Source organism: Nipponia nippon, unplaced genomic scaffold (genome assembly GCF_047370975.1).
Source record: "Nipponia nippon isolate SJK-2023a ecotype South Korea unplaced genomic scaffold, ASM4737097v1 scaffold_1, whole genome shotgun sequence".
Lineage (NCBI taxonomy): Eukaryota > Metazoa > Chordata > Aves > Pelecaniformes > Threskiornithidae > Nipponia > Nipponia nippon.
This window is the reverse complement of record NW_028262290.1, coordinates 133,237,998-133,258,408: the sequence shown is the minus strand read 5'-3', so window position 1 is coordinate 133,258,408 and position 20,411 is coordinate 133,237,998. Positions and strand designations below refer to the sequence as shown.

Sequence of the window (20,411 nt, the reverse complement as noted above, 5' to 3'; positions counted from 1 at the left end):
ACTACTGAGAACTTAACAGGAGGTAGCTGGAAGGTTTAACCACCACACATGATGCAGGTGTAATTTTAGGTGTCTTAAAACTTGTACAGTAGTCTCTGAGCATAAAATACTAATATTATGAGCTTGTAGCATTTTATATCTGGTTGCTCAGTTAACACTAGTAAATGTAAGTCAGTATTCTAAGAGGTGGAACCTGGCTCGGTCACTTGACTTTGGTTACTTGTGGTTTTCATTAAAAGAAGGAAAAAGATATTTGCCCAAGAGAGTCAAATTCATTGCAGATATGAACAGAGAAAACTCCAGTGAGGTCATTTGGCTTAGTTACAACATAAAATAACATAGCCTCCAATGCTTAGAAAATTTCTGATGTGTCTAAACAACTTTACATCCCTATTTATAATAAAGAATATACAACCAATATGTTCTGTCTTGCTTTCCATTTTAATTAGGCTGGAAAGTCTTACCAGGGCCATATGGCGTGTGCAGTTAGGCATCCGTCAGTTGACTTGAGAATGAACTACTGTTACTGTTATGATGTAAAACTAAACTACCATTCAAAGTCCATAAAGGGGTAGGTGATACTCCTTCCTAAACCAGGTCGTTAAAATTATGCCAAACTGGACATCTCTGAAAATTGCTCTGTATTTCTTAGGGTTTTTTCTCTCTGCAAAGGCACCTGTTTGAAGAGAGAGAGAAGCATTTCTTCCTTTTATTCAGTGCCTGGCAAATGCCATCACAAAGAGTGAATTAAACAGCTAAAGATGGTGATTATCCAAGGTATAATCCAGCTGTGTGCAAAAGGCTTGGTCTGAGGCCCAGGTGTCAAAAGCGCAAAAAGTGGTGCCAATATTTTCGGCTCACACTCTACTGTGGACTTTGTTTTACGCTTCATGAGAACCATACTCTATACACTTCAGGCAGTGAGTAAACATCAATATTTTTTCATGCCATTTTAAACATATTTTCAGCTAATTTTACAATATAGAAGTAAAAGGAGTGAAAAGGATCTCAGCACTTTAAGTTTATGATCAGTGAATATTTTGGAAAGAAAAGAGCTCACAGTCAAACAGTGTTACTGAAAAATAATTAGTGTGCTTTACCCTCGGGGGCATTGCTTTTAAATCTTATCCAGTTTACCCTGCTCTTGGCATTCTGCTGCTGACATCAAATGGACACTTTGCAGTTAGTTACCTAGGCTGTGTCATAGATGTATGTGTCCCAGAAGCAGCTAACCATATAAAAGCAGCTTAGCAAAACCAGCAAGCCATTTGCAACGTGTCTCCAAATACCTGCTGGCTTTTGCAATAAAATTCCAATGGCAATTGCCACAGCTTCCAGAGCGCTGCAGAGCCTGCTTCTGATTTGGATGGTGAAGGGGATGGTTACCTGTTTTTTGTCACTAATGTAAAATTGAAGCACACTTGCAACAAGACTTTAAAAATTATTTTAAAAGCAGGGGGGTTTTATGTTATATCATTTGTATATATTTATTACCACTTTAAAAACTTTGGATCCAAGCGTCATTTAGCGTACGTTGAAATCAGTGATGCTGGGCTGATATACACAGATGCTGTGTATCTGACTATAACTACTAGTCATGTGGGTTTGAAAAGCAAAGTTTCATACCTGTTTTTTAGGCAGAAAGTTTAAGAAGTGGAAAATTTTGAAGATAGCCTCTGGTATTGAATGAATCAGTCACAGATTTATGGTGCTGTCCTAGGAGGGCTGTAGCTCCCTCCTTAACCTTCCCAATTCAGTGTGCTCACTTTGTGTCCTGCAATGCTGAGATGCCCAGTGTAGCATTGCTTCTGCAGTTTTTTCTGGGCATATGCCGCTTCAAACCCTGCAACAGTGGCAGGGTGCTCAGCTATAAGCAGCCAAGCCAAGGTTTTCCAGTTGAGTGGTTATGATTACATGCCGCAATACCTGTACTAGCATGTGTTGTGTCATCCTTAAAAGTAAGAGATTGTTGATCACCCTAGCCCCTTTTCTTTTTCACTTTTCCCTTGTCATTTTCTCGAAGAAAATGACACCATGTTTATTTTAATTCAGAATGGCCAGACGTCTCCTGACCAAGAAACGGATTCACGGTGGGATTTCACAAGACAGCTGAGTTGTGCTCTGACACTGAAGGCAGCCAGTTCAACTCAATGAATCAGTAGAAAACTAATTTAGGGAAACAAGGGATTGGTTTTCTTTCAAGTTAGTAAATTTCAGATATTTGTCAGAGAATTGCATAGGAGAGAGAAGGGCCATACACCTGTGAACACTGACCCTTTAAGGAGCAATGACTCATTTAGCGGGTCAGCTGGAAATCTCCTCCTTGAGTTTTAAAGAGTAAAGTTAAATCTATGTGAATCAGCGTGAAAGGCACTGAAGAGGAGACTGGCTATAAAAGTCAATGTGCCCTACTGACACAGGTGTGCTTTCTGATGAGATCTGTCTAATGATCAACTCTCTAACAGTAGGAAGTTGGGGCATACATCACCTTGGTAAGACATGACAGCAGACCTGTTTTATAAGGGAGAGATGTTTCTGATTTATGAAGTCCATTAAGGACACTGGGTTTTTTTTTCAAATTTGCAGCTGTCTTGAATAAACAAATGCAACTGTGTTGCCTACTTTGGAGTTAAATGAATATGTGCTTTCATTTGAATTTTACCTTGATTTGCCTTGAATGAAGTGTAGCTTCATGGTAAATAAATAGCAGGAGGGCATTCCTATGTAACAGTGTGACAAATCTTGGTGCTGGGATGCCCTGGGTCCCTCCAGAGGATCTGTGAAGTGAGAGCACTATTCCAGCTGCATGGGCCAGTTAAAGATCTGGTACCACAGTTGTCTGAAAGAAGGAGTTTCTTCCAATAGAAGGTCGTGAACATTAAAACAATTCAACTTGTAGCAAGCCAGTGAGATGCATGTTTGGACTCCAGGTCTCCTCCAGAAGTAGCTCACAGCACTTTTTAACAAAGAAGACAGTTCTGGAAAGAGCTTGCATTTGTTGTTCCTGATAATTTATACTGACAGTTATGTGAGTAATGGGAGCAGACAAACTGATAGTGCTCAAAACAAGGCAGTTGGGTCAATCTGCACCCTCAGCTTAGGAAAGTATTGACTGTCGTGTGTTCGACATCACAGGAGGAGCCAATGTAAGAAATGGCTGGGACAATGACTGGGGCTAGAATGCATCAGTTTCTGTTCCTTACTTCATGCCAATCACCTTGACTTGTCCTGTGCAGCGGATCATGAATATTCATGTGCGTACAGTCCTTGTTTGAGGGAGAACTAAGTCCATGGTACTCAAACTGCTGTTGCAGAATCAGATGGCTAATGGTATTAAAATAACAGTCATGATCAAAGGGACTATGACAGTCATAAATTAGTGGGCATCTGTGACCCTTCTGCATAGATGAAAAGTATCTCTTTGCCCTTTACAGATGAATTCTGTAGTTGTTTCAAGGAGATCTTGACAACTGCTTTTCGCTCTGACTTTATGCAATGCCTAGCATAACAGTACTGATGCTGCCTGTTTCTGGATCAGTTACTACAAATAGCACAGTAATAAATCCCTTTAAATATATTGGTCTAAATTGTCTCCTGACCTTCAGCTGTGTCCTATCAGCATGAGACTACAAATCTCCACAGTACAGCTTTTTCACTGTTTACATCAATATCCAAGATGTGCAAAGAGATGGAAGGAGCTGCACATGTAATAGAAGAATAATGAAAGACAAAGACAGGGTTATAGTATTATGTGTTGCCTTTAAAGTAACCCTAATGAGTCTTGATGTTAATGTGACGGTGAAGGGGGAAAGAGTAAACCAGTCTTAAAAAAAAAAAACGAAACACAAAAACAAAAATCCCCAACAATTGGAACAGGAAAAAAGGAGAGAATTTTGAAGACTAGGATTTTGGATGCCATCACTTTGATGTCTGTAGGTACTTTGTAGGTACTTAAACCTTTTAAACTTTCCTATGATTTTCTCCTTCATTAATTAAGCTAATTACAAATAGGAGCACAGGCAAGATTATACAAGCTAGACTTTGATTACTGGATTGTGCTCAGAAATGATTGATTTTTTTGAGGGGACTACTAGCCACAGAGGAGTATTTTCCAGAATTATATATGAACCAAACAAGGCTAGAAAAAGGAATCCATATTTTTTTTATTATTGCATTCATGCATGGAAACTGTGAGGCATCTTCCAGTAAATGAAACACAGAAAAAGAAATAACTCCAGAATGATGAAGAGTCACTCTGTTTTCTATTAGTCTGTGTTTATTAGTTAGTGTTTATTTCCTTTTGAATCGAGTTTTGCAAAATTTTGGTGGGCCATAACTAATAGCATCATACAAGAACTCTATAACTAACCTCAGCAATTATTTCTCTGCCTGTTACTCTGTACTATGCTGGCTTCCTCTCAGCATTTGTGTAAGCACTTTTGTGCTCATTATAATCTCAGTCATGTGCTGCCAGTATTTCAATAAGTATCTCTCACAAAAATGTTCCTGTGTACTGTATACCAAATGCTGCATCCTTCTGGTGCACAGAAAAGGAGGGGGAATGGGAGGAGAGGAAATTTGGAATGTTAAGTTCCTTTTCTAAAAAAGAGAAAAAAAATTGATGATTTGTGGTACGGGCCATTTTCTATAGGTAAGTATAAGGAAATAGTGTGGCTTTTGGAGGGGTACTTTATCAGCATTTGCAAGACTACAGTCCTAAAAGTGTGACACTTGGTGACATTAAACCAGCAGAATACAGGCAAATGTGGCTACATAAGTAATAGGCACAGTGAAAACTGTTATTACTGCACATATGAAGGGCCAGAGCATCCTTAGCTTATACACGTCTTTTAATGAGTCCCTTCTGTCTTAATGAGAAAAAGAGAGAGCTAGCAGCACTATTCTAAGTTAATGGGTATCCCTAAGGATAAAAATAATTGGACTTGAGGGAAAAAAATGTATGCAAAGCCAGTACCTTATTTGAAGGCTTGTAGGTGGGCCCAGGTTCAAGATTTCTCATTTAGATTAACTAGTCTGGGATGCTATTTTCCCATACTCAGTGATATCCATTTTGAAAGAACCAGTATGCTAGAGAGAGCTCATCTGAAATTATACAGTTACAAGAAAGCTGTTCACTTTGGGAATGATCCAATTATATAGTGAAAGATGAAATAATATTTAATTAGTAAAAAGTGGTCAAAATTCTCATTGCTGCCCATTCTGGAGATGCACCTGATATTACCTAGAAAAGACTCCTGGATTATTTAAATGTTGTCTTTTCTCAAGACGGACTTGCTGATTGGGTGTTACACAGTCTCAGGTCTTACTTGCAGTTGGGTATTACACAGAGAGACAGAGGGACTCCTCTATCAATGTCTTTGTCTGCTAAAGATATTTCCCAGCTTTTATTTTTATTGGCCATATGTGCATTTCCAAGGCTGAAATAAAAGAATTACTGCAGTCAGGATTTCTACAAAAACATCCTGTCTCAAAGGCCCACTGGTAAGTGAATAAAAACATCTCTTACATAGCTAATCTTATAGCTCATCACACTTTATGGCCTACAGTGGCAATCCAGGCTAGCTCCTCTCTCCTAAAGGTCCATGCCACATTTGCACAATGTGTGAGGGTATCACCAGCCCCTCACATGAGTGCTCCACCACTCGGGTGGAGTGTACTTTCTCCACGTGCAGTGAGATGCATAGATCCCATGTGGCGAGGATGCCCACAGTTTGGTTAGGTGATGGATATGTGTCTGGTTACATGACAGAAAAAATGCTCAGTGTACACAGCCTGCAAATGCTTCCTGTGAAGAACCTGTGAACCTTTCTGCGGCCAAAAGAGCCGTATTTCTTAACATAGTGCTTCACGATAAGCCAGATAACTAAGAAGGAAGCAATGCCCAATAGATAAGGCCTGAACTAGAGTTTGGAAAAATCCTGGAGATATCCTTTGAGTGACCTTGAAAAAAAGTTTTTCTAACTTCACTTTGCTTCTTGTTCTTCTTCTCACTTTCCATTATTGGAAATCGCTGCACAATAGATCTTCAGCATCAAACAAGCCACTGATGTAGTACAGATAGATAACAATAATAATCCTCCAAGTAATAATAACCTCTCTTTTTCCCGCCTCTTCTCTTTCACCTTCCCCTCCTCTCCAGACATACTTTGGAGCAGACAAAAATAAACTGTGAAGAGGGCTTGAAATGTGTTGATTGGCTGTTAATATCTTGCAGTGGTATTAGTTACTGTGTCTTCCATGTCCTGTATTTTGTCATATTTTCCTTCTCTGGTGAAGTAAGGTGGCATGGATTTCAGTAGGAGTGCAATAGTCCCACATAAGCTCCATCAACATTGTGCCTAGACTCTTAACATGCCGAGTTTCTGTGTCAGCAGTGCTTACCTTTATGCAACCCAATCTCCAAAGTAAAATCCTACTTGTAAAAAGTCTTTCAAAAGGACAAAAGCCATGTGACGTTAAAGGCACTGTTTAAAACAGGAGACTGGCCTTAACTACTGTGCTGCTGCTAAATTTCTTGGCTTAAATCACTAAAAAAATGTATAAAATAGCAAGAAACCAGAAACCTGTGAGAAGGTGTCTTTTGTCTAGGGTCAAAAATCATCCTTTGTCTTTGGATTTTGTCTATTAATAGACAGGACTATCATGTTTCTGTGTTTTCTTTTGATTTTTGTCTGGATATATTCTTCTCTCCTGCCTTCAAAGTTATGTGTGGGCAGATTTTTTGGCTGGGGCAGCCTGTGTCCAGGTTGTTTTCAACCTCATCAGGAATTTATTCCTCACCAAAGAGCCAAATGAAGGGCTGGGCTCAGCCACTGTGGCACTAATGGGAGAGCATCACAGGCGGCTGACCAGAGGACAAGCGAGGGGTAACAGCAGGGTTTGTAAAAGCCCAGCAAGGACCTACAGGTCTGTGGGGTGGTGGCCATGGGACAGTCTACAGCTGGAGAGAAGTTCACAGAGGTGTTTTGCAGGGGGTAGAAAGCCTGGGGAGCTGAGGCTGTTGGAGGTGGGGATCCAGCTTAGGAAGAGCTTTGGGGAAAAGGAGAAGGTGCAGAGGGTTGGCGGTCAGAGGAAATGGGGGTCTCCGAAAATACCAGAACCCAGAGCGGTGGGCAAGGGAGGGCAGCTGAGATGTGAGGTGGGGTGGGAGTCCACACTGAGTGGCTGCCAGCCAGGCCAAGGAGAGGACATCTCTGTGGAGAGGGGCAAGAGGTTTTGAAGGGATAAGCAAGCCCGGGAAGGCAGGCTGGCAGCATTGGTCACAAAGGGGTCTGTGCAACCGAGGCGCTGATGTGAACTCTTCTAACCAGCACTTGGGGTGGGAAATGGGCACAAGGCAGCTCCCACACAAGTCTGCACAGCTCGCTCTCATTCTCCCCATCTCAGCTGCACCATCGCTTTTGCTTTATGGAGCAATATAGGTCTTTTATAGGCAAATAACTAATGAGGAAAGGGCAAGGTCCATTTAGTTTTTCTACAGTAGTTTCATATGTTTGATACCCTGACATGCAGTGTATATGGACTGCTACTGAAGTCATCTTGCTGGCTAGAGGTTTCCAGGTAAAGAGGCTTGTTTGTATGTATGAAAATGCGGCTTCTGACCTAAAACCTTTAACGATGCTAGCAGGCGTATGGAGTCAATTCAGATTTCCATTTCTATGAGATAATCCCCTGGCACTAATGACTAAGGTCTGTAATTTATTCAGCAAAATGTCCCAACTCCCTCTTACTTTGTGCCATCTTCTTGCTGGCGCTTCAGGGCTTTGGGATTTTTTTTTTTTTTTTTTTTTTTTTTAGATTTGATAATCCTATGTAACCCTCCTGCAAATGGGACCCCAGGGAGAGCTTTTCAGTTACACACAATTAGTTTAATAAGCAGCATTATTAAACCATCCATTAGCTGGTTTTTTTTAAACTCTTTTATTAATAGCAATAGAGGCTTTTGTATGAGGAATAGAGGGTGGCATTATATGAAATGGTTTCAGGCTCTAATAATAACATTTCCTACTTGTGAGCAGAATTAAGAAATGAGCTTTCTCATGTGAGATTTCATTTAAAATCTGCCATTCTTTTCCCCCCTCATCCTTTCCCTGCTTCGTGTTTTTCCCTCTGATGCCTGAAGTAGGATTACGCTGGATCCCGAGAGAGCAGAAATGTCATGAGGCAGGGCCAGCACTGAGGAGCCTGGTTAGGTTATTGTGTCCCTGCCTAAAGCTTAGGATCATGCTCCCCCGTCAGCGACCCCATTGCCAGAGGCAGCTGGTTGGAAGATCATGGCTCAGTCCAACCAGCTGCTTTTGGCACGTGAGGCCACGGACCAGGAGAGGGGCCATGGTTGTTGCTGAATAAACTGATGAGCTATGGCTGCAGCTGGGGGCAGAAGGGAGGCGGGGTGCTAGAAAGGAGCCCACTGGGGTATATGGGGATTGTGCAAGTCTCATGTTTGTAAGAGCGCTGGGAAAGTCAGGGTGAGAGCAGGCGCCTGACAGCTCTAGCCTCACCAGCTCCAGGGGAGAGTGTGAGAAACAGAGCGAGTGCAGGATAATATTTCTCCCTGCTGCATTTTCAGTATCCGACTCTGTGTTATATGAAGCTGGTGGCTGTACACAAACCACCGCATCCACAAAGCACTTTTTTCCATAAATTTGACTAATTGCCTTTTGCACCCATCTGTGCTTTTGTCTTCGACAATATCCCATAACAACTCATTCCCCAATTCCTCGCTGTGTGAAAAGGTACTTTCGCATATTTTTAAACCCATCACCTGATAACTTCATTGTTATGAGACATACTGAGCAGTCATTGCTTATTCACTTCCTCCCTGTCACTCCTGATTCCCTTTGTTCTCAGGGTATTGTATTTGACAAGGCTATATTTTAGATCTTGTTCTGAATTTACCACAAACGTAATGTTTAAAGCTCTGAAGTTGTGGAGTGGAGCTGAATGCACTTCGGCTTTGCCTGCTCTCTTGGGACTATTGTGCTGCCATCCCTATTCCTGGCAGGCCAGTTCATTTACATTTTAAAACCTGGCATTCAGAATGGATATGTAAATGGATCTCCCAGTTGGTATAGTAATTCCTGCTACTCAGTTTTAAATTAAAATCCTGATCATAAATTTAGATTTGAAGATATAAACTGTTTTCCTGGACAATTTGTACTGAAAGGATCGTAAGTAACAGTTTGATTTGAGGAAACTGAGATAAATGTTCAATTAAAACCAATCAGCAGTATTATTTCTTTCTACTGAAGGTTCAGAATCTTGTTTTAGGTTTGACTGACCTTGTCAAACAAAGACTCGCCTTTGCAAACTTACTTTCATGATTCTGCAACAAAAAAAAGAAAAAACTTGAGAGCATATTCTTGTCAGGAGGCCTGGCTTCCCCAGCAAGCTCCACAGACAGCCCTCTTCTCAATAGAGAGTTCATTCTGTTTCAAGAAGAAATATAAACAAATTACTTTTGCTTATGAACATGCTACAAGGAGTGTACATTCATCTTTTTAACACACAGAATTTTTAAATGAAGAAAAATGTGCAAAAAGGCATAGCTCGCTTGCCTAGTATTTGCAGAACCACGATCTTTCACCCCATGGCCATCTTCCTCTTTTCTTTGTCTTACAAAAGCTAAATAAAATCCATGCAAGATTCCAGTGGACAATATAATTTTCCATTGTTTATTTTGTTTAAAAATATATACTGTAAGTTAAAAAAAATAGATAATATTTATATACACATTGGCAACAAATATAAAATGGCACTTTCTGTACTAAGAATAATCACAGGTTATTAGAAGAACTATATCTCATGCTGTCTGTAGACACCTATTGACAGCAGAACTATCAAGAACAATGGTTATTCCTCATGCTGAGCTAACATTTTCTTTACATATCTACAGTTGTTCTAGAAATTCTCCAGGGAATTTAATAGACCGGTTGGTGTTTCACACTAATGTGCAGAATATCATTTGCTACATGCTCTTCCTGGCAGGGGGGTTGGGGAATCCAACCCCCTTACTCTCCCTTATATTGTCTTTTCACAGGCAATTTTCATAGCTATGACACAAACAGAACAAAACATCAAAGCTTCATATTCCTATTTGGTTCAGCTGTCCATATCTGAACAATCTATTAGCTGACAGAAAAGCAGGATGACTGAGTTTAGCTGAGAACATGGTATTGCCATCTGCAGTTCTAAACAATAGCCTTTATTTAGTAGATCATTGTTGATTTGATCACTTACTGAGTCCAGAAGTACTTTAGGAATAAGTCTTTAGAGTCAACTCAACATGACAAAATAGAGTTGCTCCTTTGGAGCTGCTTAGTGTTTGCTTTTCACACAGCTTAGTATTACAGCAAGAATTTGTGAAAATCAGTCATTTTCACAAAAAAAAGACTTAAGAGACACTTGCTCACCTCTTCCAATTTTTCTGGCCTCAGTAGGAGGAAGGATGGCTGATTCCTCCTTCTCTTTTCTTCCCTGGATAATTCCACGAAGAATGCCCCTCAACCTCTCTTGGCATCCGACGTGCTGCCTGGAGACTGGCTTGGGGAGTAGCCCTTTACTTATATTTTAAAAGAAACTTCCTTTTCCTTCCCTAAACCTCTGCTTTCCAAAAAAAGCAAGTGAAACCTAAGGAACTGAATCCTTCCCCAAACGCACCTGAAGGACTGGAACTTGTGTGGGGGAATAATTTGCATTTTCTCTCCTGTCTTGACAGCTATTAATTTAGAAACATGTCACTACACTGTGCCATTAAATGGCATGCAGCTGAGATGCCTCTGCACTGTAAACAACAGGAATGGCTTCCAACTTTATTGAAAAAACCCAGCATTTTTAGTGTAAGGGACAGCTAGATTTTCCTTACTGCTGCCCACTGTGGAAGGTGGCTGCCCCATTCAGGTGCAGCCACACCCGAGGGAACCATTTTTCCAGTTTTCATGGGTAGGTGGAATTGTAAAGCAATCAGTGCATTCACAAGTTTTTAGTTTGCTTAAGAAACATACCTATTCAGAGGACAGAAGGATGTTGAAAAAGTTTTTTTCTGCCTACACATACAAAGGGAAATGGAATTGGCTGACACAGCTTTTTTCCCCAGGCTACACAAAGAAATTGGGAAACCTGGAAACACAGGGTCATTTAAGGCAAGGACCAGGGGCTGGTATTTTTCCTTGTCTCCTCCTGAGGAGTTGTTAATCTCATCCCGCTTCGCAGAAACCCAAGAAGGTATGTGTGCAGGCTCATGGGAAAGCTGTTCTCTCTTGACAGGGTGGGAGGAAAGGAGAAAAGGTCAAGAACAGAGTGTGTTTACCAAAGCCATGTGCTCCTAGCTGAGTGTTGCTGCTGAGTGCAGCTGCTTCCACTCTCAGCTGGCATTTTGTGGTTTTGAATACTAGAGCACTAAATAAAATACGGGGGTTTAATACCTTTTTTTTTAATATATCCAGTGTGGGCTGCTAAAGTAAACAAAATATTGCACGAGTGCACATTTCATTCATATGAGCAGAAGCTTAAAGGAAAAACAGGGAGTGCAATTAGCCACCAAAGCCCACAGTCAAAGACCCTCGAGTACAGCACAACTACAGACAGATATAAATTCCATTTTAAAGAAACATACTTGGAGGACCAGTTGCATAGTTCTGCAAGCTAAGGAGAACACTGACTCACTAAGTCAATATTTGCTAAATCTACTGGGCCAAATTCAACTCTCGTTTAAGACAGAAACAACTTTGCTGTTGTTTCACATCAATGAAAGGGCCTGGCTATGAGAATAACGGGCAGCAGCCTCTGCTCCCTGACCACTTCTCTTCCCAAGTTCCTGATCACTGGCCACCTTCTCAGGATGGACTGTCCTTCAGCCATGGCTTTGGGCAGCTTGTGCCTCATATTTGGTAGACTCACACAACGAGGAATGGATGCTTCTGGTAGCTTTTCCCTCTCTTTTGACTAGTAGTTCCGTCCTGTATTTTCCTGTTGTTATTACTAAGATATTACTTTCTTTTCCAGTAGGACATGTAGTAAACACACATTTACTAAAGGTAAGAAATTAAGATGCACCAAAAAAAGGACGGAAGCAGAGATCTGTCTTCAAAAGCAGGAGTAAGATGAGTTGCTTAGCTGTTGCAACCAGGTTAACAAACAAAGAAAAAAAAAAAAAAGGAAAAAAAGAGGAAAAAAAAAGTGGATTACCAGGGCCTTAAGTAAGGGAGCATGGCCTGCCAGGATGCATGAAGATCAGCTGGTGAGAGAACATGGTGAAGCTGAAAGATTTGCTCCATGATCTGCTCTGGTATTTCAGCTCTTAGGAAGCAAAAAATTATTTTCCTGCAGTTTTAGGCAGGGAGATGGTGTGTGACCTGAAGGAACAGCCGTTCTCTGCACTGAAGTGCAGATAACAAGAGAATGTAATTTTATATTTTCTCTGCAGCTCTTTTTGAAACTGCATGGGGCAAGATATAAAATAGGTGCTAGCACCTGAAACAACAGGGAGCTCTGATAACCTGACTCCTTTTTCTCTACCTGTCCTTGATCAGCAAAGAAAAAACGATCAACAAAAGTGTGTATGAACTGTCTACAGCTCTTGTACCTGCAAAGCCACTCTTCCCTGTTTACCTATTTAATAACAGATTAGGAATAAGCAAATGATCAGCGGGATGGACAATGTACACCAAGAAGGCTTCCTGAATTTTCCTGAATTTCTGCTCAGAAGAATCTAGAAAAATTTGCTGGAATTTACAAAAAAGAAAAAAAAAAAAAAAGAAAAGACAAACCCTGTTGAGTTACATCAACACATTAACAAACCAATCAAAACGAATTGCCTTTGACCATTAAATTGCATGTCTTTCTTCCAGACTCCAAAAAAGCCACCAGGAGCTGGTTTGGAAGGACTAAGCAGTACACACCTGTTTTTCCAGGTGCAAATAACTGTTGAATTCCTGTTTTCTGAGAAGCGGAGATGAATTTTGTCCCAGTTGATGACAAAAGAATCCTAAAGGTTTTTTTTTCTAGGCTACCCTGCACCCATTTACTTGAAGTTGAGGGTTTTGGCATCAATTAAAATAATGTATTAAATATTTAGCTTTTAATACCTCACTGAAAACAATGTAAACCTAGGCCCCACAGGCTGAACTCATCCATGCATAGTTCTGTTTTTAAAACTGACCTCTGTCTAAAAGTCAGTGCAGTCAGAAATAGCTCATTTTGGAAACTACATTATAGAATTCAAGTCATTTTTGTTGCCCTCACTAGTTTAATCTCCCACTCTTTTCTCATTTACTCGGTAGCCATTAGCAAGCTCTGGCAATCTGTAGCTGAGAACCATGGGGCTACACCCAACATCAACTCAGGCAAAACAAACTCCATTCTGTCCGGTTCTGCATGCATCACTGAAACACAAATATCAGCGGTACAGTTTCCCAAGAGATTTTTTCAAAAGCATATCTTGGTAGTCTACTCTTCTTCCTCCAGCTTGGAGAAAGCACTTGCCCGTAACACCTCCATGCAGTTCACAAGAATCAACGTTCCAGTTAACTCTCGCCAATGTTTTGTTACTGGGTTTTTCATTTTGTCCAAGGCTGATTGCAGGTCTTGTAAGACATCCCTGTAACTGTCTCCATAATGGGCACCCCACGTGTAGAGAAAGTCATATGCAGGTTTCCACATCATCTGCAAATAAAGGAGGAAAAAAAATGTTTAGTTGCAGAAATTGAATTATTGAGCAAAAAATCTAAATCTTTCCAATAGTAGAAAAGTCATAGAAAAGAAAAAAGAAAATAAGTTTTTGATCCCTAGCCATGCTGAAATGCTTTATCATAAAAGGCATGTTGATATAAAAACTCCATTAATTTTATGAAACTGTCAAATTCTCAGAGGGGTAAATAATGGAAAGACAAATTCTTCATTCAGATGACTATCACCAAGTCAAAATGTATTTGTGTCTGAAAGTAAACCTCAAAGCACAAGGGTGGAAGGAAAACACTTTTCCCCTTGGTCATTTTTTGCAATGAAATAAAGCAGCTCACCACTGTTGTATTTATGCTGAGAACAGAAAGTTTCTGTATTCCTATTTCTAGCTTGATAACCAAGGTAGCCAACAAGAGAAGCTGGGATTTCTTGATATTCTAATACCTTTTCTCTGTCTCCTGCTTCCTTTCCTTATATTCCTGTTGGACCAGGCTGTTTGAAGTTTTGGGGTACAGCCTTCTGTCTTCACTAGTATGTGAAAAGACAGTGAGTATGAAAAGATGCTATGCTTTGACTTATGCTGAAGGTCAGTCTGACACTGTGCAATCAGAGAATTGGTTGAAATATGCCTAAAATACAAACCCTGCTTTCCTCTGCTCTGTCACAACTGATTTTTTTTTCCCCTGGGACAAAGGAAAGAAAAAAAAAAAGCGGGGGGGGGAGAGAAAATCAAAAGCTTTATAAACTGGTCATCAGTGATGCATGATTAACTCAGCAGTAATCTACACACTCACCACAGTGAACTAGCACTGCAAACCGGGTTTATAAGGCCGGTCTTTCTCCACATCCACAAACTCTAATGCAATGGCTGAACTCAATTGCATTTGACATTCCTGAATTATATCAAAGCAGATTTTCAGGCAAAATATTAAATCACTGCAGCATGCTGGGCAAGTCTCATCTCAGCTGTGTGCGTGAGTTTTCCCTCTGCTCCCACTGCCTCTGCTGAGTAGGTAATAATGATACCTACATCCTCTGTAAAGTGATTTGGAATTTACTGATGAAAAGCACTTCAAAATCTAGGTCCCAATTGTATGTACCTCAAGTTGCTTCTGTGATCATCTGTGAGAAAATTTCTACCACTAAGAAAAATATTAAGTTTAAAAGCAGAAACATTTTTCAACCAATCAGTCTTCTTGATGGTAGAACAGTCCTTGATGGGTAATGAATTGGTTAATGTTTTTAGGTAATCCTCAATAATTAGTCGAAACTTATTACTTCCCCATCTTTGCTTGGTTTCCTGTTTTCATGCCAATAACTACTACCAATGAGAAAGATTTTCCATTAGAAAACTCCAGGCTGGGATAAGATGGTTTTAATCAGGGTTCTTTTATACCTGCTAAGTAAATGTGATGATCAGCAATCATTCTGAAATTAGTCAGACTAATGCTAACCTTGTAACAATGCTGGGGGCATCTCCACACGGATGCAAATTTACACTGCATTAGCTACATTCGTTTTGCATCACTGCTGAACAACATTCACAAAACTTTATAAACAGAATATTGCTTTCTGTATGTACAGGTTCAATTCACCAGAGCACTGAGAAGTTCAGAGGTCAGAAGAAAGCACTGAAATTCAATAGAATGTACTGAAATCTAAGGTTAGATTCACAGGACAGTGAGGATGCTGAGTGATCACATGAGATACCAGTGCTAGAAACCTGGTGTGCTTTGAACTCACACCTGTGTGGACAAGCACTATTACAAAGTTCACACAAAACCTATAAATTCCCCATGGGCCTATCCTAAGCCTTGAGAAATGACATAAAAATAAAGCAAAATTCTGTTCTTTGATTTCTTCCTGAATGTTCTCTTAAAAAATAGAACATATGCTATTATTGGCTTTTTATGATGAATTTGACTGTACTATCTTCTGGCAGAAGACACTGTCACTGAAAGGCAGAGAATCTTGTAGGTGGTTTATCATAAAAATAATGTAAAAAACTCTTGAAAATAAAAGAATAGGCTGTATGAGGCAGAAGATGGACTTCATGGAAATAGACACCCATTTAAAACAAAGCAAATATATATTTTTAATATATTTTTATATATGTATTTATATATAAAAATAAATAGCTATGGTGCTGCAAGAAAGAGTTTTAAGATTGTTTTAGTTCTGCTGTCTGTAGCAAAGGTGAAAATATTTCCAAATACCATGGAGACCAGTAGAGTTGCATATTGTTCAGGTCTATAATTTCTTCTGTAGAAAGCTGAGGTTTTGTCAGACAAACACAGAAAGCTTAGTAAGTAAAACAAAATCTAGGAAGTTAGACAACGCACCGCATAACAGTAAAAAAAAAAACATAATGGAAATGACAATCATTCACATTCTGTTTGATTTTAGTATTTTAGAATAAGCTAGTGCAAAAACAGAGTCAAAAACAGGGTGATTTTTTTCACTAAAGAGGATAGTAGACTAGAGATTGGTAGAGCCGAGAGTTTTATGAGAAAAAAATTTAAGGAGGAAGGTGCATCCAGGCACATGTAATGTATCCAGGATAACTTTAAAACAAACAAACAAACAAAACAACAACAAAAAAAACCATAAACTGCAAAATAGCTCAAAGAAAAAAGCAGGATCAGAGGAGGAGGCAGTGTTTGCAAACAGCAATGATAGAGATAATTTTGCAGAAAAGTGGAGAACCTTGTAAGTAAATGTGTGGAATTTTGGTCAAATATAGATTGGGGAGGGAAGGCAGTGCATTCAAAGGGAATAAGTGGAGGTGGTTCACAATTAGAGCAGAAATCTCTTGATAGCTATCACCAGGCAGATAAAACTGAGACGAAAGGCTCACTGGATTCAGACTGTGGAAAGGAGGATATGTTTGGCAGGGAACAGGAAGAATCAGCTACAGGGAAAGAAAAAGGAAGAAAAAAATATCTTGAGGAATTGTAAACCTGTGAACAGTAAATAGCGATTCCTTTGGTACTGAGAGGTGAGAGAGAAGGAATTCAGGCTGGATCATGTGCATTACCTGCAATAGTCAGGGGATGATAGTACAGGCAGAGGGAGAGTCAAGCCTGACTGTAAGCGCTCAAGGCAGAAAGGTCAGCTTCAGCATCATTCAGCAACACTTATAAAAGATGATGTTCAGGGTAAAACCCAGTCTGGGACCTAGAAGTCATTGGGAGATAACTCTGTGGGAAAGAGTGGATCTGCTGCATGCTTCAGTGTTGAAGTAAGAGTAGAGAAATGCAGGAAGCAGCTTGGCTGCCTAGGCAAAGGTGTGCCAGGAGCACGGGCTGGCCCTCGGCTCAGAGGCATGGACAAGGGCCTACCCTCAGTCTTGTGACATATCTGACATTGCATGGATGCCATGGGTACCTCTGGGCACCTCAAATGGTACTAGAGATATAATTAGGCACCTAAATTCGTCCTTAGGTGTGTATACACAAAAATACATCCAAGAGGACAACTTGACTTTTATTTAGAACTCATACTTCTGTATAAGCAGAGTGCTTTACAAAGGAGAATAAATAGCACGACCTACCTGACAAACTATGCAATTAAAACATGGATTTGCCATGTTCATATAATAGGACAGAAGTGGAATTGGTGTCAGAGCTTCCAAACTCTTGTCATGCTACTTAAGCTAAATGATGACAAATATTACACAGGTGCAGAAGAGAAAAGTGTTAATAGTGGAGGTAAGATTCTGTTCAGTGGAAAGACCAAAAGCTGTACTGAGGGTGATTTGAACTGGCTCCTGCAAGGACTGGATGGTCTTCCTCACTCTGTCTGAAATGACAGCAGAGGAGTGAGTAAGATTAACAAGTGGACAGGACAATAAGAAGGGACTGAAAGTGGCCCTTGGGGTGGGAGTAAAGAGCTGAAGCTCAAGACTGAGACCAGGACCTCCACAGCAAATAAAGCTGGCACAGTAACACTGAACAACCAGCCTCAAAGGAATATTTAGATAATTGCAAACAAAAGTTGGTGAGAATTCCTCGCATTGAAGGGCTTACAAATTAAATAAGGAGGCCAAGCTGCAAAAGGAAAGAAGCACAAAAAGCAAGGAAGAAGAAAGTTCCCTGGCTATGTTTGTGGAGAGGAGCAAGCATGCACACATCGTTACACCAGAGCCTTACCTCCAGAGCTACTGTGCCATTTTTCCCTTGGTGGGGTACTTCGTAAGCCTCAATTTGCTGCTTCGTGAGTCGGGCTAGCCTCTCTGCAAGCTCCCGCCAGTATTTGCCAAGTTTGACAGCTGAAGTCAAAATGATGGTGTCCTGGGTAAGACGTGCCACTAATCCCTGGCAATCTATTTTCAAAAGTGCCTGCAACGATTATTTTCATTAGTGTTCCTTCACCAGTAATTACTAACAGAACATTATCACTTGTTTTTGTAGCACTATTCTGCATTTCTAAGCAGACAGGGAGGCTCTTTGTCTATTTTGTGTTCTTACAAATATGTAACTTTTTTTCCTACAAAAAGGTGTTGGCAACAGTTTCATAGGAAAACTGCCTACAACCTTAAGAAAAAATTAAGCTGGCATTCAGCTGCTTCAGCATTCCAGTGTCACATGGATCCTGCCAAGCTTACAGATCCTGAAGGAAGAATATGCTTCTCCAACAAAAATATTTGGGACATCAAATTTAGCTTCTTAAAAGAATGACATGAAACTTAAAAATGAAGTTAGAGCACTATTATGCTAAGGTGTGGTCCTTCATCTACTGCTTTTCCAGAAATCATTAATTACATTAGCCATCACCTTTTGATTTACTCCTCCCACAGAACTGATGGTTTGCTGACCATTAAGCAGAAATGCAAGTATAAAACTCTTCCCTCCCCCATGCCAAATGAACTTTTAATAACAAGCAAATTAAAATGGTTCCAGGAGTGAAACCTTGAAATGCAGATATGTTGCATTCTCCTTTCTGTATTTGTTTGGATAAGAGCTAATGAGAAAAATAGGTGTTGTTTTTTTCTTCTCCTCAAATTAACAGCAAAATGTTCCACTGAAAATGCTGACTTTTTCAGTGAAAGATCAAGAGCAAAATCCAGTTGTTTTTCTTGGGTTTTAGATATTGATTTTTAATAAAATTCAAGCATTTCTGCAGAAATCAGATATACGTGTTATTTAATTGTAAAACATTTTGCTATTAAAATCCTCATTGCAAACAGTGGAACTTTTGGTAGGCAAGATGTTTGTCTAATATAACTAACCAGAGAATACTCAACACAGATCCCAAACTCTCTCATACCAGTGCCTCTCTAGAAGGAAATACTGAAGTCACAGTAGTGAGAAGCAGACTATAGTGTACAGTACCAAATCCCCCTATACCTTGGCAAAGTGGAGACAAAGTTGTTCAGTTTGCCTTTGCTCTGATAATCAAGAATCATATTAAACATAAAAACAGAAAATTAATTAAAAGAAATAACCAGTAAATTCTACCCAAAAGTGACATGGATGATATCTAGCTTTAAGTCTAGCTTTACAAAGACAGGGACATGCATTGGCACTTCATAGCTTAAAATCACATACATCTCAACAAATTGGGACATCTTGTTAATCTAATTATGCCCCATTTTTTGCCTGTTCTGTAATAAGCTTTCTGTTTCACTGTATTCAATTAAAAGTTTGGATCATTTTCACCTTTAACTCCCCCCTCCCCTTTTTGTGCAGAGTCACAGCAGACTAAACTGTACTTCATACTTGTTCAGTTTTATTCCACACAGTTTAATGCAGTCTTAAGAGTTCTAAGTTGCCACTGCTACCAAAATTTTCTGAATCCTGCTGAAATTGCTGTCAGCGCTTCAAAGGGGATAGAGTGGTTATGAGAAGTAAACCCTGTTAAGGTTTGCAATTCAGGATAGTCAAAAAGCTTTAGATGAAAGGCTACGATGTGAATTTTTAAACACCCATTTTTATAATTCCTTATTTTCATATGAGAAGTTTAATTCTCTTCTGACCCTAATTAGGCTGGTAGACTTTTCAGTCAGACGCAAGGACAGTATTGAGTAATCGTTATTCCAAATTAATTTGCACACAGATCTGTAAGTAAACTAAAATGATTAAAATGCAACCTATTACCTGGAAGCATTTAGAATAAAACCACTTTTGATTCACGTGTAACAGCATTGAATCACATATAAGTTGTCCAGTGGCTTACAAATGAGGTCCATGAAAATATGTACTGAAATACTTGCAATGTTGTCCTTAGGTCACTACAACATTGACTACGAAGTTGTTATGTATGTATACAGAATCTTGTATTCAACATGTGGGTCAGGATTTCCTTGCTTTAAAAATATGAAGCAAACTTAGACATGCACCTTAGAGTACACAAGATAGATACATAAATAATGGAGTTTCCACACTATGAAGTTACTAAATACTTCACAATGGGAATGTGAATTGCTCAGGGAAGCAATTTACCACGATGACTTCCATGACAAAAGACAACTATTTCAATCATGACCATTTAAAACCAAAAAAAGTCAACTCAGCCAACCTGCTAAATGAGCAAGGCTCCTGGAACGTTTACAGAACACTGTTTAGAATTAATTCATCAAAGTATTATTCTTCATGAGAGTCTGGATGTATTTTCCAAGTATAGGTGTCTACAACTTTTAGTAATATGCTCAGGTTTCTAAAGATTCCCACAAGGGTGCAGGACCATGTTTTCTTGTTCACACATTACTA

General features: G+C 39.7%; 1 protein-coding gene across 1 annotated transcript in view; it reads right to left on the bottom strand.

Moving 5' to 3' along the window:
- Positions 1 to 9,781: 9,781 nt before the first annotated feature.
- The window catches only part of MACC1 (MET transcriptional regulator MACC1), a 36,123-nt gene continuing 25,493 nt past the window's right edge, over positions 9,782 to 20,411 (bottom strand). Inside the window, exons 4-5 of the mRNA XM_087754651.1 lie at positions 17,853 to 18,041; positions 9,782 to 13,683 (exon numbers count right to left, since the gene is read on the bottom strand). Coding sequence (XP_087610777.1) covers positions 13,468 to 13,683; positions 17,853 to 18,041 — 405 coding nt within the window. The 3' untranslated portion in view covers positions 9,782 to 13,467. The remainder of the gene's footprint in view (positions 13,684 to 17,852; positions 18,042 to 20,411) is intronic.